The sequence below is a fragment of the Papilio polytes genome, unplaced genomic scaffold (assembly GCF_000836215.1).
Source record: "Papilio polytes unplaced genomic scaffold, Ppol_1.0 DF822845.1, whole genome shotgun sequence".
Classification (NCBI taxonomy): domain Eukaryota; kingdom Metazoa; phylum Arthropoda; class Insecta; order Lepidoptera; family Papilionidae; genus Papilio; species Papilio polytes.
The window spans coordinates 4,937,050-4,956,118 of record NW_013526359.1 but is presented as its reverse complement, the minus strand read 5'-3'; the positions used below and the strand labels follow the sequence as shown (position 1 = coordinate 4,956,118).

The window sequence follows — 19,069 nt, the reverse complement described above, 5'->3', positions numbered from 1 at the left end:
ATGTCAAAGGGCTTTTCATAATCAGTCAAGCTGTTAAGACCACAATTCTACGAAATTTAAGTTCCTTTTAATCGTGCAAACAACGTGTTGTCTTACATTCTCCAATAAAAAAATCGCTTCAGGCAATTTTAAATTATCTTTAACTCTGACCGAATGATTTCTCTGAAATATAATTGTTTCCACCTCATTTTACTCTAGATAATTTTAATCAGTTCAAACTGTAAAATAAATCGCACCGGTGACTTTCATATTTTACACTACTTAAATGTCCTGAGAAGACAAACATCATGTCTGCTTTCACCTGTCAAAGTAAAGGGCATCGACCAGTTCTCTACCAAACATAATGAGAGCTAATTAAATGTTATTCATGTCATAATTTCGTCTTATTTCTTCATTAGCATAATCATTTTTTGTGTAACACATCTTAAAGTACGTTTCCACTGCCACTTGTATTGAAACATTTTTGTCTCTTTCTTATCAAAGATAATGAGCAGGATGACACTACTTTTAAAGTGGGTAGAATCCCACAATTATAATTAACTGTTCGTAATTAATAAAAGTTCGAAAAACGAGTTCCACTTTCAAATACAAGCCTTCATTATAAAAATTACCTTAATGATGTTGAAAACGAAAAAATCTTTTTTTTTCGAAAATTACTTTACACTTGAATTCATACCAACGAAAAACTGAGACACACGAATCCTTAAATATCAGACAACAAAATGACACAGAATAAATCATTAGAGGTCTAAAAAATCCCTAACTTTTGACTGTGATTTCTGAGCGGAAAAAAATATTTTTTTTTAGCTCCGTGTTCTACCAGACTACATTCTACACCTGTGACGAATTTTACTGAGATCGGTTAAGGATTTCTGGTGGTTCGTAACAAACATCCATCCACGTAAACTGTTATACAATTATTCAAATGTAATTAAAATATTACATAATAAGTCAACATGTAGTTCAAAAGTACTTAGGGTTGTCTCTTTTAAGTTGCATTGCCTGAGGGAACGTAGTTTATTTTCCTGCTCACTGGGACGCCACTAACAATCTACCGTCTTGAGTTAAATGGACACACCTGTCTAACTATTCTCATACACTATCTAGTTTTATTTTCTTAAAATAGATGATACAATAGCAAGTATACTATTATATTACACTAATATCATAAATGCGGAAGTTTAGATGGATGTTTGTTAGAGTTTGTAGCCTAAACATCTAAACGTATTTTAATGAAATTTGGTACAGATGTAGAGGATAATCTGGAAGAACACATACGCTATTCACTTGTGATTTTTTTAATTCCACGCGAGCGGTGTCATTGACGAAAACTAGTAAAAAGTAATTCACTAGAATACGAGTAGTAAGATGCAAATGCCACTGTTCTGTTGTTTTGCTTTAAGCTGTCTCTCTCACTCTTTTGTTTTATATTAAATTAGTAACTCATTTAGTTAGTTAGTTACTGTCAATTCATTTTGTTAAAAACGTAAACACATTACAAATAACAGTTTAACAGAGTAACAATGATCATTAGGGTTGTCACGCTGTATTTGTACAACTGAGGGTAATATAAGGGACAGAATAAAAAGGTTATCCTCTCCACTAAAACAATACATTAGCTAGTAACTTCATCAGCCCCTTACAGGGGTGACTAATAGAGCAATCTACTATCGCTCGATGTTTCGATAGAATCGATTCGATTATTCCGATTCACGGATCACCGCTGCACTTACCTTCGCTTTAGTTAATTCCCTTTACGGTTTTAAAGTGTACAACTTTATTAAGTACATGTTTGAATAGTACTAACACTGCAGTACGTTGTTTGATCATAAGTTCTATAAACGTCTGTATTACAAAATAATATCTCATGACTATCTGAACCTAAATGGATAGACAGAGGTAACGTAACTAGGTACTTTTTTCTAACTTTGAAAGGATAATATGCATAAATATTTATTAAGTATTTACGTCCACTTTTTTGTATATATCTAAGATATTTATTGGTATCTCATTGTCAAAACTTTAGAAAAAATCGTAAATGTAAATAATTAAGTTTTTACTATGTTTTACATTAGAATAACGGTTTATACTAAGATTATTAGAATTTGCGATGCCCAAAAATAAGCTACACTATATTTCATAAGCTGTATCATTTTATTAGTGTAAATAAGTCACTATAAACAGAGTACCTGCTTATAACGTGATGGAAAACAAAAGGCAAGTGGCACGCATCGTGAATACAAAGAAATCTCTGAAGGGTTGCGTCTAGCGGGCGCTAGGCGCAAGGCGCGGGAGGGCGCAGGGCGCTGGGGTGACGTCATTAAAATGGATGTCGACAGGGGCGGCTGGCGCGATGAATTTTGACATTATACAGTCTGATTTACTAGTACGCAGTCAAGAAGGGATAAGACATAATATTACAAACATTATCGTTTGCACTAAACACGTATGGAGATTTTTTTCATTTAAATAATATACGATTTTTAAATACAAAATACAACCAATATAAAATGGCACCTCTATTGACTTTTAATACCATTTATAGTGCAATATTCATGATTGTTAACATAAAAATGACATGAAATGTTAACATACTAATAAACAATTAATTGCTTTATACATCATTGTCTGGAAAAGAGGAAATATAACTTCAAATGTAATTAAAAAAAATATTTCCATACCAATTGGCATCAATCGTTCTATTTTCGTAACCGACATTAAAATTACAAAAGTTATCAAACACCCTGTATCGGCCAATGAACACGAAGTTCGTTTCGCTTTCAAATTTCCCTGTTATCGAAACTTCGATGTCTTTTAAAGAAATACAAAAAACAACTTCGATCCAATATCGAAAGCATCGCGCCCACCTGACGTATTTCTCGAAACATGTCCTTATGAAAGTTCAATTTACATTGCCAATTGACTTTGATTTTTCTTCACCGTCCCCTCATTTCGATCAATATTCTAATCGTTCTTTTGATGGCTCACAACTAAGAAGGAAGTAAATGAGAAAATAATTGCAAGATGTATTATTCTCTGACAAGGCTTCTTTGAGCTCTGAGGAAAGATAATTAAGTATTTTTTTCCTCGGTCGAGAAAATTGTCAATTAATCGGATACGAGAGATTGATTTCGCTTGCATAATTTTATTTTTAAATTAGCTTTTTGTGGTCTCCCCAAGTTAATTAATAATGACTTAATGATCAAATTCCATACCTTTGTAGTAATGAAGATACAACAAAGAAATTGGTAATTAAAGCTTATGGCTAATATTGAAATTGTACATTATTTTAATTTTAGTGTACCTCTAGTCCGGTATTCATTCTAATTCGTATAAAATTAAGTTGCATATCAGTAAACTTTGTATGTTAAAGCAACAGAAATATATTATGTAAATATTATACAGTTATGGCGGTTAAATAGTTTTGTTACGTCCATAATTTCAGATATTGATTTTACCTTCGAAAATATTTTATTTCTTTAATATTTGAGTATCGATGAAAAACAGTATCTTGTTCCGTATAGTTAAGCGCATACGTTGCATATGCTTGGGCCATCATATGAGGTAACGTGGGACTACACCATAAAGTATGCAAGAGCAAGGGCTGCCGCGCGCCGACACAATTTGTGGCCAACAATAAAAAATCCCTTAACGCCGGCGACGCAACGGTAACTCGCTAGGGTTATTCATCTTGTTTGCCCCTCGCGAGACGTCTTCTCGATTAGTGTGGATACGACAATTCATTTATTTTTAAATTGTAAATTATAAAAACAATAACATCGTTAGTGTCAATATCTGTCTACATTTAAACTTGCTTTATGACCCGAACGAAAAGATGTAATACAAATTAAAGGAATATATAATCTAAAAATGTTATATGGTGTCGCATACAATGTCCCATATTTTAAAAACTGATAATAACTACAAATAGAAAACTGAGGCAAACGTCAGATTTAATTTTTATATCATCATCATCATCATCACCAGCTCACTATACGTCCCCACCGAGGGGCTCGGAGCCGACCCTAATATGGGGTGACTAGGCCATAGTCAACCACGCTGGCCAAGTGCGCGTTGGTGAATTTTTATATAATGAGGCAAAAACACAAGTTAATCTGCCCAAAAAAAAGTCAAACTGATATCAACTTAAAGAAAATTCGCGTATGAAAATGTCTTATCCATACTATTCTTTCGGTCAACAATGCACTCATTATTATTTTAAAAGGCAGTCGCCGCCGTCGTCCGTCATGTCTTTGCGTTTTTATTGAGGCCGCGACAGGAGTGAAGCACCGACCCGGGGGCCTACTGATAGCATTTTAAATCAGGTTAAGGTCAGAAAGAAAACCCGCTTTGACGTTCGGAAATTGAAAGGTTTATTCACGATGTTGTGTTAGGGAAAATCTCCTGAAAGGTATGGAGGATCTTTTTAAAATTCATTGTAAAATAAATTTCAAATCGTAATAAATCCTGATTGTTATTAGATTAAAATTAAGAGTCTTAAAAAAATAAGCTAATATTGTAAAGAATTTGAAGTAAAATCAATAAAAATCCGATTTAAAATACGTTTTAAAGTTCATATAAATTCACTTCGCCATACGTTCGAGTAGACCAGTTGCACGAGTCGTAATAAAAAATCGTTCTGCAAGAATCGCGTCATAAACGTACTATGAATATCACCTCAATAAATAAAATGGACCGGTTCCGTCCAATTCAGTGCTATCGATAAAAATACATACGAAATGTAAACGCGGAGTATATTGCATGAATTCTTCATTTCAAATTGTATGGCTGTCCATGTTAGGGCATTATCATTTTTAGTGCTCGCCACACTGGCGGTATATTCAGATAGAATTTTTGATGCACTGGCGACACAGGCGCGCTGCGATTGGCCGCCCTGAATATTGTATGAGCCAATCACCGGGCTGCGCTTAACGCTGCATTCCAATTTCAAATGATGAAGGCGGGAAACCGTAGACACAAAATGCTCTTTTGCAATGTAATAGTATTGCAATAGGCATAATTCGTTACGCAGTCGAATCATTGAATCGAACAGGTAAAGTTACTATCTTTAGTCAAAAGCAGGCAGCGGATACTGAGCTTACATAACGTCTTGGAATGAGGAGTCATTACATTTTCTGCTCTATTGCCGCAACGGAAAACATGATTGGGACTATTACTCGGTGCAGTCAATTTTATGATATAAACGGACTTCTAATAAGTTATTTATGGTTTAACATTAGAGTAAACCATTTTTTTTTCACAACATAATTATATTTCTGCATTAATTGCTAATAAGTACTTGACTAGATTTGCATGACAAATTGTTCGAACTCGATTCAATACGAGAGATGTCACTAAATTGTCGTCCATATTGAAATAATTATTCACACTTAACTAACATATTCTTTTAATAAAATCTTATATTTTTCTTCTTGCAAAAATTACTAAACGTATGAGATTCAAAACACATTCGATATTTTTGTGAAATTTGTCAATTATTTCACATATAACAAACGTTAAAGAATTTTATCATAAGACAAAGTAGGTCCGTAACTTGTTAACAGTTATTGCATAGTATTCGCTATGCTCTATTGTGTAGGAATCGTTTAGTTTATCTTTGAATACTAATTAAGGACTAGCCATTGTGATGGTCGACACTAACTAATGATCTAAGTCTAAGAGCGCGAATAATTTACCATCTGTCCAAGTTTTATATGGATTGACTATATGAGGAGCGTCAATAATTTCGTTTCTATATTAAACGTTAAAATTTATTTATTTAGCTTTATATACATTCCATACAATTACATTTTGTTTTATTACAGGTTTATATATTACTTTTTTATTTATATTGCTTGTATGGATCCCTGAAGGGTAAATGCCTCATCCAATTTTGACCAGTACTCTCTGTCCTTCGCCACATCCCGTCACAGCCGCGATCTCGTCTGACCATCTCGCGCACGGCCGGCTCTGGTGCCTTAGGATCCAGCCCATCTGGTTACCCTATGCTTTAAACTTAACGCCTAGATAATACAAATAAAAACAGTTTGACCTAGTAAGCATTGAATTGAATAAATTTCTAAGTTTATATATACACGTTAATATTGGAAACTGTGGATATTGGAAATTGGGAAATATTGGAAACCGCGTGGAATTCAAAAAATAAAAGTGCCTATGTGTTCTTCCAGACTATCTTCTACCTCTGTACGAAATTTCATCTAAATCCGTTGGTAGTTTAGGCTACAAACTCTAACAAATATCCGTCCATCCATCCATTTACTTTCGCATTTATAATTATAGTTGTTATATAAAGGTATTATAAATAGATATTAAAGTCAGCTACAAACGTTTTATTAACTGATGAGTGCAAGTGTTTAGTTAAAATTGAACATGTGGGCGTGTAGGCAAAATTTGTACTATCAGTTGAACTGTACAGTTAACCGTGTGACCGCTTTTAAATGGTCAGCGTGTACCTAATAGCTTTTTATTACTTTCCTGTCGTTTGCACAATTCACTACTATCTAATTGGAATAACAGAAGAGGTGAAGTTCATGTCGTTGGAAAGACCAAGACACTTTTTTCTAAGTTGATCACTGCGGATTACCGCGACTGTACATGTAAATTTACTGTTTATTTTGTGAAATGAAATGTATTTAACAAACAGTCACCATTCACTGTTATAAGCTGGAATATTATTGTGGAATAGCTTTGTACACGTTATGTTAATAACCGTCAGTTAGTGTAAAATAGTATTTGCATTTGAGTGCTTTTGAAATTTTCTACTAAACAACTGTGTATTTTGATTATTTCTATTGATATGGTTTAATTATTTCGTAGTTCTGCGTTCTAAAAACTGCGATATAGATATTCTACTCTAAACATTTATAATTGTTGTTTTATAAGCTACAAAGATAATTAAATTGCTTTCTCGAATCCCAAATAATGTTTGTATTGACAGATAAAATGATAACTATATAACCATGGAAAAAAAAACCAAAGCGTTCCATGTTTAAACTCAGAAAGTTTTTGGATAATCTTTTTTAACGAAATTAAATATGCAAGGAGTAACTTCAGAAAGAATAGGTAACCTTTCAGTAACCGAGTAAATTTACATGCATAAAGATGAATCTTCTCCTAACTATGGTAATATCAATATGCAAGAAAACCTAGTTAATAATCAGACCTTCATTTTCAAATTATAACTAACAAGCTTTAGCTCGCGACTTCGCACGCGTCAAATTAAATAATGTAGCCTATGTTGCTAACCAGTAACGTAGCTTTTTAATAGTGTGAGAATTTTTGAAATCGACCCAGTAGTTTTTGAGTCATTTCAATACATACAAAAAAACAAATCTTTCTCTGTATAATATCAAGTATAGATTATGTATTAAAATTGTTATTTTTTGTATCCAGACAATCATCATCATCATCACCAGCTCACTATACCTCCCCACCGAGGGGCTCGAAGCCTACCCTAAGTTAGGGTGACTAGGCTATAGGATCCAGACAATAGGACTTTATAATTATCCACAAACTTTTACGTCCAGTATATGATGTAACCATCGTTTCACTTAATATTCAATAAACATAAAATATCAATTTAAACAGACAATTCCATTTAATACAAAGGCTGTCCATGTGTGAGGCAAATCTGCAGAATGCGACATTGTTATTGGTCATAAAGCATCATTGTTGATCACAAAGGATCATTGTTTGAACGCCTTGTCTATTGTCTCCGTCTCGGTCATCTCCTTGACAATATTCATCATTATAGAATACAACGGGTTTACAAATCACAAGAGCTAATTTTAGAATTTACACCCAGTTGGGACATAGTTATGTCAATACAAACTGCATGAATCAAATAACCTCACGTAATTCAGAATTAATCAATCAGTAAGGACCTCTCACGATGAAACGTTTTAAATTTGAATAGGCAAATCACAAACGGGCACAATTAATAATCTGTCGGTGACTTATTAATTCTATAACATATTTTCTTTTTCAATTATAATTTCACAATTATCTCGATTCTGTAGTGATGTTGAATATCAAATGTCTTTTTTACATTAACTTGCAACAACTATAATTAGCAATTGCCATGACATATTTATTAATAACTGAAAACATGAATTGTATGTTGCAAGTAGTCATTTGTGTTAACATTTAGATATCACAGTATTTAGAAAGGTATTTGCAATTGCTTCTTTACGTATAAATAATGAGATTGCAACTGTAGTAGGAAACGTGAAATTATAGTAAAAAGGGCTTTAGCAGTTACATAAGTTTACGTAGGGAGCGACAATTTTAATTAATACATTAAGAACATAATTATGAAAATCAATTTGTTTTTTATGGCTTAAAATCTGAGAATTATCTTATTGGATTAAATGAACAACCTAATTTCTCTCTTTTTTTAAACTTTTTCTTGTATAAAATATAAAAACCTGTAGGATAAGGAAGTTATATGTTTTCTTTTTAATTGATTTCGAATTTCACATTTTGACGTTGGTTTTAATTAGTTTTAGAGTCAGGGGAAAAAAGAGGAACAACGATGTATGATGTGTTTTTTGGAAAAGGGTGTAAATATTAAAAGTAGCGATAAATAACGAGTTTATTTTTATTTGATCAAGCCACAACCCTACATACCTTACTACGTATAACATATAGAACACAGACTGAATACTTACAAAAAGATTAATTAAAGTAATCATTGTTCGCAAAAAACCATTATTTATTGTCGAATGCATTGTTTTAAACACAGCTTAAAAAGCCGGAGGTGATCGCTCATAACAATAATAAATATGATATTCACATTAACTAATGTTGCCAGCCTCTCATAATTTCGAATACTTATATTGTGCTTTCAAAAATATTTATCACTATACAAATTACGGTTTGTTCCATTGTTGCCGGCCGGCTTAAGGTGTGGGGTCCAAGTTATAAAATACAAATACTTATAATTTCCAAAAATATTTAGTTCGCAATTGTTAAAAAAAAATCAAAACAACTTAATGTAATGTAGAATAGTGTGAGATACCCTCATATATACCACACTTAACAATGCATTTTGGACTTATTTAACAACGAATATTATGTGCATTTAAATATTATCAAATAGGGAACTTCCAAATCTACTAAATTACTTAATGTTGTTTTTTTCAAGCAATATTACGAAATAAGCATTATTACTGCGAAATTTATACTTCAAACATTGATTTAGTTTCATTGAAAACCATAAGCTAAATAAAAGCATCTTGATTATTTATCACCGTTTCCGCTTTTCACTTAGACCAACACTTAATACATGCTCGACACAGCCATAACTGAGATGGATTGAGGCACATTACGCGTTCACGTCTTAATCTGAGGCGATGGCGATTAACACAGCGATTAATTAGTACAACGCCAGCGGCACAATAGCCCCAGCATTTGTCTTAATATTCCAAAACCCCGAGAAAGGGTATTAAGATCTTTTGTTAGGGAACAGACGGCTGATGGCTTTATCTTTAATTATACGCCATTGATTTGCGGAATGTAATTGTGTAATTACTCATTGAATTTGTATTGCGAAGTTTGGATGGAGTCGGTAACTCGGTTGCAAAATTACTAACTTTCCAACTATGATATTGGTCTGAGTTTTATATACTATTATAATAAACCGTAAACACACACTTCTTTGTTGCCTAAGATTTTAGCAATTACGGCATATTTTTGAATTATCTCTCTTTAATGAAAAGCCCTACACTAACGTCAGTTTTAGGCTATATATTTACACGCCATTAAACTTAGGGGTAAATATTTTGGATAGAAACCTTAATGTGGGAAAGAGACCATAAGTTGCTGCCAACATCAAGGAAGCAAGATGTCAAAGGTTTGTAATGTCATGTCATTTTGACATTTGCTATTGATAATTTGACAAATGTAAACAATAAAATATTTTTTTTATAATTTCATGCGGATGAAGCCGCACGGGAACAGCTAGTACTTCAATATAGTTGAAATAAGATATTTATAGGTACTTACGTGTTCCAAAAAGCAGTGCCCAAATTCACTGTCGATGTGAAGTTGATTGAAAACAAACGAAATCTGACTAATATTATAAATGCGAAAGTTTAGATGGATGGATGGATGATTGTCAGAGTTTGTAGCCTAAACTGCTGAACGGATTTTGATGAAATTTGTCATAGATGTAGAGGATAGTTTGGAAGAACACATAGGCTACTTGCTTTTGTTTTTTTTAATTACACGCGGACGGAGTAGCGGGCGAAAGCTAGTATATTATAGTTACAAATGTACCTTGTCTTAGGGCAGAAAGTAAGGGGGATGCGTAAATGCATTTTCCCAGCGAGAAAAAAAAGGCAGAAAGTAATGATTCAATTTGAGCAAAAGCCGATCAATTCGGGATCACCACTAAAGACTTTTTTTGTTTACATACATCGTATCTTACCGTCTCGAACAGAGTTATGTACATATTGTGATTACTGACACAATCTGCGGAGTGGAGTTGCGCCACATTTTAACTTTCATAATTTTTCTTGAAATAAAAATATAAGATAACGTAACGAACGAAATAAAGTGCCCCATAGTAACTGCCTTGCATCCGCAACAACAATTATTATCATCAACAAAAGCTATTAATTACAGAGATAAGCACTCTTCTGTGATACAGAGAGCACGTAAATACAAATATTGACATAGTTCGCGCTTGACACCGCCTTAACCCGTACAATTATCGTCTCTATTATTAAATATTATCTATATCTAATTTTATTGTGAGCTGCGACCAAATTATAATGACCTCTGATAAGGTTAAAACGACGTCCTCGTAATCATTTGTCGATTGGATCAAACCTTTTGTTTAGTTAAACGTGTCAAGAGCTCTTACAAAATGAGTACCAATTCAGATTTAATATTAAAAACCCATATATATAATAGAATTGGAGTGTCTTTTTGTAATACCAAAAGAAATTCGTTAAGATGATGTATTTGCGTTGCTGATCACGAAAATCACATTTTTTTGTCTGTATGTCTGTCTGTCCGCAAGCCGCGTATGTTTCGGTTAATGTCCGAAACGGCTGGACCGATTCAGACTTTCATTGAAGGGTAGCTGACTTACACGGGCATAATATGGGCTACTTATTTATCCTAATAATGCGTGGACGAAGTCGCGGGCAATAGCTAGGTATGTAATAAATACAATATAATAATTACTTAATTTAAATAATTGTTATTTTTTTCTTATTCGAATACTTGTAACATTTTATAATAAAACGGAGCTAATTTGTGTGGATTACGCCTAGAGATCTAAGTATATTGGACATTAACTGCAATGTATTTATTACGATAAAGCTTAGACTAAATAAGTGTCTTGCGAGATTATCTTCCGTTTGCGTAAATTGTTTATTGTATTAATTCAAACGTATTTTTAAATTTGTCATTGTTTAAGTAGTGTTAAAGTACTGATGTCACAAATTATTTAATTCTCGACGCGGAACAATTTGAAAACCAGAACAAAGTTTAGTGTACTGCTAAAGTTGCAGTAAAGCATGTATGCGTTACTTATACGGTACATAATTTAATTGGTCATTATATTACTCATTAAAAACAATGTTAAGAGTCGGACCACCGCAGGCCAACTATAAAAGCGTTAAGCGCCGCTTTAACTAGGTTTTTATAGATATTTGACTTTAAGGGGCTTGTCCGCTGGCGTTTTGTGACGGAAGTCGTAAAACATCTTGGTGGTGTGTGTCGACTTTGGTTTATTTTGAATATCAGCCCCCCATTAGCGGGTTAACGATGTGTTTGTGTACGTTGTTGCAAAATTATTTAAACTTGCACAAGAATCTATGCCAATAATGTATGCTCTACAGTTACAAAGTAACGTCCAATAACAGAATGTATTAGGGAAGTTTGCAATTTCCGTAACTGTTATATGATGGTAATCGTTGTGAGCTCAAACAATTCCCTGCCGAGGGGCTGCCTACCCAAGTTAGGGGTGACAATCGCGCTGACCCCGTTAGTTGACTTCGCACATATCTTTGAGTTTCATTTCAGACATGTTCAGGTTGCATTACGGTGTCTTCCGTCACCGTAAAAAAGTCGAATAATTGTATAAAATCGACAAAATGGGAGCATATTCGGATGATTAGGATTATTTCATTTTTAAAGCATGACGTCATCGCGTGATGACCAGTATGTTTATTATAGTTTTGATGAAGAAAAAAAAATATACTAATGTATTATTAAATTAACCTAAATCAAGATATTATTTGCTATTACTGTTCAATTTAAATCGTTGAAAAAAACGTATTTTTAAATTAAAACAATAAATCTTTATCAAATTAAAAAATACAATCCGTTAGATAAGAAAGTCTGCAGTATACGATAATAATGAAAATGTTCTTAATAATATTGACATTTAAATATAATTAGATTCATAATAAACTTTATCAAATGAATAATAGTTCCCGTACTGGCTGATAAGTCTTACGAAACAAAACATTCGATTAATGAACTGACAGAGGAAATTGCCAATAATGAAGGTGACTGGAGATCAAGCCTATTTAATACCGCTGATAATTACTAATCATACGCAATGTTGTTAACTTACATAGTAACACTGGCGTCATTATAATCCAAACAAAATAAAAACAAAGGACGATCTTATTTTTCAATAGAATTTCTATTTTTTTTTTCAAAACAAGATCGTGAAATAGGTTCATATCCTCCTTACCCTACTCCCGTAGGGTCGGCGCAACTTACTTTTACATTCGGCACTATTTTTTGCGGCAGCCCGCCTGCCTGTCGCCAACCCTACTTGGGATTTTAAGATCTTGAAATGGGTTATCTGTCAATTTATTACAATATAGAAACGCTAAAGATTATAACCTAACGAGCTTTCCCCACGAATCCGTTCGAGTGGAATTAAAAAAAAATGTAGCCTATGTGTTCTTCCAGACTATCCCCCACATATAGACCAAATTTCATCGAAATCCGTTCAGTCGTTTAGGCTACTAACTCTAACAAACATCCATTCATTCATGCATCTAAACTTTCGGAATAATAATATTATAGTAATAGCATGAAAGTATTAGGTATAATAAATAGATGTATGTATGAATTCACTTACTTGTTTTGTTTGACCGGTGTAGTAGACGGCGTGGGCCGCTTCTCTTCTTTAATCGTGCTATTATTCATTTTAGACGTTAATCTCTTCAGAACATCATCCATCGACCGCTTATGAGGCGGGGCGAGTAGTAACGCACTATTATGATTCAGTAATGAATTGTTATTATTGCATAGTCCTAAAACTTTCGCTTCGGCACCAGGACTACTGCATTCAGAGGAGCCGCGTCTTCTCGCTTGCAGATCATTGACTTGGTGCAGGCTAAGGAAAGACGATGGGACTAGAAGATTGTTTGTCATGTCTAATGATTGTTCGAATCGTTGTTTCTTGGTGGGTCGCTCGTCTTCGAAGTTCGAAGGATCTTCCTCACTGATTGAGCTTCTTGTTGAGGAGCTTGGTGAGAATTTGTAGTAGTTCTGTTGCTCGTTGTCGTCTGACTCTTGGTGGTCGGAGAAGTCTAGATTAGCCGGGCCGGCTTCGGATTTTTCAGTCTCGGCGGAGCCGTCTTGCAATTTCGACGGTGGCGATTTTCGTTTAGATGACATGTTTCTGTGAACAAAAAAAGTATAAAAGCTTAATAACAATGAAGTAAGTACAAATTCGCAAAAGTTACTCAATTGTTTTCATTCTTATCGCCTTGAAAATAAAAATTAAAAAGTGTTAATTTAAAATATTATTAACAAACTAAGTTGTTGCTTCAATGATTGTAAATTTATATCAACAAACATAAACACAACGCTCAAACGTAACGACCAAGTCAGGTCGGACGTCGAACGTCGTATTTGTCACCAAACTCTCCGACTAGTTAGGAAACTCGCTTCGTTAAAGCACCTAATTGGGCTCTGCTAATTGTACTAATTGCAGTTTCTGCCTCCTTTGGACTTAAGGTGTCCGCTAGACTATGTGAACCGTCCAATCATGCGAGATCTCCGGATGCTGCACGAAATTCCTCTTTAATGTCTGTATTAGTATTGGCCGGAGGAGGGTGTGTGGGTCCAATTAAACTAGTAATCAGTCGAGGAGTTAACACGATTTGTTAATGTGTGCGTAACAACCGCGAAGACTTGTGATTGAAGACGGCCATGTGTTTATGTGTTTGTTTATTCGGATAGTGACGGTGGCATTTGTAAATTCATGAGGATCGCAGAGATCTGGATAGGAAGTGTTCATTGGTTGTGCCAACAAACGAATATCTTGTTCCGACAGTGTCTGGATTTTCTGCTTTGAAGCTTGTTTGCGTTCGACTCAGTTGTGCGCATTGAGTTAATTTTGTTTCGTATTTAGAGTTTAACGAATATCAGTTCTGTTTATATTTCAAAAATATTTTCATTTTTAATTTCTTAGTTTTAACAGCTTTTACTGGTTTTATTAATATTTAGACAATCTTCAGCGTAGGACCTAGGACTATTAGTTACTGCTTTGATTAAAGACATTTTTTAACACAGAATTACAATACAAATTTTATCTTCTGTTTAAAATGTTTTCTCGGAGATATTTAATTTAGTCCAAAAAAACAAGTACATAAACACCAAATCTTCCTCTATTGCACTGTAATTAAGACACTAAATAAAAAATCAACCATCATGAAAGAAGTCAGTTGTTATTAATGTTATATTGTTGTCAAAATAAGTCACTGTAACACTGAGAGGCCCATGTTACTACACTCTTCGAAAAAGGCGATCGATGTTACCGATGTACGAATATTAATAAAATGGATACGCCAATACATAAATTTACCATTGCTTTCGAATGATAAATCGCATGTAAAATATATCTTTTTATTATGGAAATAATAAACAGAAGTTAATAGTTTTTTATACACGCAATGTATTTAAACGTACTAGTACTTCATCGAAACAGAAAATCTTATTTCTTCTCATAATAATTGCCATATCTATAATACATTTAATCAAAGTTAATAATCAATAATTTAATTCTACCTATCTATATTTCATTCATGTCGGCAACCATAATTTTCAGTGTTCAAAACTACAAATATTATAAAAATAAATTAAAATCTTGCAGTTTTATATTTGTCTTTTAAAATGGTTTCTTCGTAACTCTTCGACGGTAAACTAATTTGTCCAGTTTGCTTTCAACAGACAACTGGCTCGTTATAGAATTCCTTGCATCGGCGATATTATTGCCGTTTCCAGATACCACACATTTCATATTAATAATATATTTTTTTATCTCTACACCCCGAGGACGACAACGGACGTAAGAAAAATCTCTATTAAAATTAAATAAGGATATAGGAGGTTAAATTGGAAGAGATTTTAATACAGAGTGTTTTAACTTTCTAATTCAAAAAAAATTTAAAACGAACGAATCTACAAGCAAATTAGTAACAATAACTAGATGGAAGTTATTTTATTCAACTTGTGTTATTATAAATTCGTTATTAACGTTATTAACTATTAATAAATCATATTTTCCAGTTGACACAGTCAACAATCCACCCCTCGATGCGTTTCGTTTAACAAAAACAATTTGCTTACAATTCTGTTACGCCATTGTCCCACTTGGCGTCCCCTGCGTCGCAAAATTGAAATCAGCTGTGCCCCATTGAACTATTTCTGAACTGAACGCGTCTTTAAATTCAATCAAATTTTGAATATTACTTCGAAGGTTAAAAAAGTCAAATTACATCAAACATAGACACTAGAATTTGCCTGCGATTACGACCAGCCGCAAAAAAAAAAAACGTTATTATTACCCTATATGTTTTTCATAGACTATCTACATGTAGTCGACCATAAAAACATTCACATTTCACTTAAATATTCCTTAGATAATCTTTTAAAGTAGTCTAAAGGAAATGGTTTACTATTGCAATATTATATGTTATAATTTTTTATTTATAAACACACTATATTATACTTTTTAAATTGTTAATTATGTGATTGTTAAGTATAAAATAATTTAAAAATCAATATCGCCAAGAAATCTTCGCTTCTAAACCAATTTTCTGAAAGTAATTGACTTGACAATTTTCCCGCCAACACGGCCATATTGTTCTCGTCACCGCGTGATGTTATTGTGACTGTAATGGAAAGGAAATTAATAGTTACAATTCACACTTCATTGATACACTCTAAACATCCTTTGAGCTAAAGCAATAAGGTGCAAAATCGTATAAACACGGGATCTAATAACATTGCAGGTTTGAAACAAACTATTGAGGGATAGAATGACGTGAATACAATCGCAAATCGTTTCTATAAATCAGTTTCAAAGTTATTATTGTCAAGTGCAAAATGGATATTCATTTACTGCGTTCCTTATTGAAGTTTGCGAGTACAGAGAAATCTTGTGAAGTGAATGATGAACATACGAACATATATTAAGTTACTAATTGAATTTGTGTTATTAATAACAGTTATAACCTATTATTATAAAAATGTATAACATTTAGTCAATAGCCTAGTTGTAAAGAAAATCGAACACATAGTCGTGAGTTCGAGTCGCCATTCGACTATTGCCGTGAATCATGTCCTAGCACAAGCGTTGAGCTTAATAAGAATAGTGTAAGACATGGAAGTAAGATAACAAAATCAATCCGCCCTAGCTTTGCATAGGTGGCAAATAATAAATGTTTGATATCTTTTCTGTCATATAAATGCTTCCCTTTGTTGTAAAATATAGCCTATAGTACTCATTAATAATGTACATTGCTAATGCTGAAAAAATGATATTGGTTCAGTAGTTCCGGAGCCTATTCAAACAAATCTATCTTTAACACATTTGATATTTTAATACACCTGATAATGAACTCTATTGTCATCAATCGAAAGACCTATTTAATGATTGATATTTCATCGTTTAATTTATACAAGATATTAACATGTGTATTCGTTTAGGAATCAATCAGAGACGGTCGTTCGGAAGGTCCAAGTAATCGTGACGAATCTCTAGTTTCCAATCTATTAGTTGAAGGAAATTGCCTACGACCCGTCTTAGATAATTCGAAAGCCTAAACGTTAGAAATGCTCCGTCTTCGTAAAACTAATTACGTTATTAAAGACCTTTGGATGTCTGACATTTAATCTATTTGGAATTCTGCAATTTCACAACATAGTTAAAAAATATCGAGTATAAAATATTATTTGTTTCAAGATTTTCAACGTTTGAAAGCGTAAAATAAGATGTTCCGATCAAATAAGCAAATAAAACACTCAATGTTCGTTCGCAGTACAATGAAAAATAAAAATTTAATAGAAATATTGTGAGGCGACAGTAATTCGATGAGGGACGCGAAAGCATTTCTTTTCCTTAAGAAAAAAACCTGGAAGAAACTCTCGAGTGCCAGTAACTGAATTATTCTATTGAATAATAAGTTTATTCACAATAAGCTGGAATAGAATTTCTTGGTCTTTTATAAATTGAATTTAATCGTTATATTCTTTAGTTTACTTTAAACTCTTGTTTTCATTTGAACTTATAAAATATTTTACACGAAGATCGAGCACTTCTTTCCGTTCTTACCTTTAGAGCAAAACGCATTAAATCTCAAAAGAATAATATATGAAATGACATGTCAGAACAGCATACCATTTGCACAATTGGCATCCATTGAACACGCCAAAGGGAGGTGGAATTATCGGCGGAAAATTACAAGAAAACTCCCTCACCTAATTTATTTATATATTGTGCAAGTTATAAGGTTACCAGTGAATACATTCATGGATTACTAGATGCGTCAACGAATTTCTATAAAAATAAAAATAAACAATTGTTTAATAATGCACTGTCATTTATTAAATTAAAGCCGTTTTTATAACATTTGTTTTTTTTTTATAAAAGATTAATTACAGGTCATAGTAAAGTTCAGAGATGTAGATGAAAATTGCAAACTAAAATTTTATTGTATTTAATTTTACAGAAATTGAAAAAAACGTTACCACATCTAGTAAATAAAAAAGTCAGCATTGTTCGTAGACTTTCTTGTGATTGACAATGGGGGAAATTACCCATCGGGTGCGCGACAAAGTGTACCAAGTGGATACCGGCTACGGAAATATGGATAAAAATTCTTCCATTTTCTTAAATAATACGCATTTTATGTTAAAAATAAAGAAGTACAAGGTATATGATTGCAAGTCATTATAAAACAGACACGATTAGTAAGGCTTAACTGTTTGATATTGATTTTTCTAGAAACGAACTTAAAAACGTCTTTACTATTTATTTGCTTTGAATATTAACTAATCATTGTAATAAATAGTAATCATAAATGCATCCTTTTCAAATAAAATTTCATTAAATTCATAGTTAAGCAATAACTTTTTATTTTATAGAGCCGTCTCCATACCTAGTTAGCCGACCTCCGTCGTCCCTCGGAGGGTAATGACGACATTATGATTATTTCGTCGCAAACAATACAGTTAATATAGCGTGGACAATGCGCCAATCACCCGTAAGCACCATTGTTATACACCGCCGGCGCATTAATATCTTTTGTGCAATTTTTCAGGTAATGACAGCTTAGCGCTTAAACTTTGACTTCTGAAACTCAAGTAAAATTGAACCCTTAGTTTGAATTGGGCCTCTGAGTACGAAATTATTAAGTTGGATATGACGTACTCAACAGTGCGTTAATATTTGATTAATGTAATCACCTCGGATTGATATGTTTTTTTTTTTTATTGAATTGCTTAACTAGAGGGTGATTCGTACATGTGAAGCCCTAATTTTTAGGGAGGTATGATATTAGATTCGTTAATTAGATCATAGTTATTTATTAAATAATATGAAAGAAATACATACTCGGCGTAATTATGAGCTAAAAATTAATTCAGATATTTATATGCGAAATTTTCTCCGAATTGTTTTCATCGCTTACAATTTTGTTCGCTGCAGTGACCTAAGGACGGGGCACAATACCTTATTATACTCATCAGACCCTCTTGTTTAGGGAAAGGCAGGAAAATTTCACCT

At 33.1% G+C, this 19,069-nt stretch overlaps 1 protein-coding gene across 3 annotated transcripts in view; it reads right to left on the bottom strand.

Moving 5' to 3' along the window:
- LOC106105518 (transcription factor SOX-6) overlaps nt 1–19,069 on the bottom strand; it is a 216,112-nt gene that overhangs the window by 51,876 nt on the left and 145,167 nt on the right. For all 3 annotated transcript variants that reach the window (XM_013285881.1, XM_013285884.1, XM_013285883.1), the window contains one exon: nt 13,133–13,678. In XM_013285881.1, coding sequence (XP_013141335.1) covers nt 13,133–13,674 — 542 coding nt within the window. In that variant the 5' untranslated portion in view covers nt 13,675–13,678. The remainder of the gene's footprint in view (nt 1–13,132; nt 13,679–19,069) is intronic.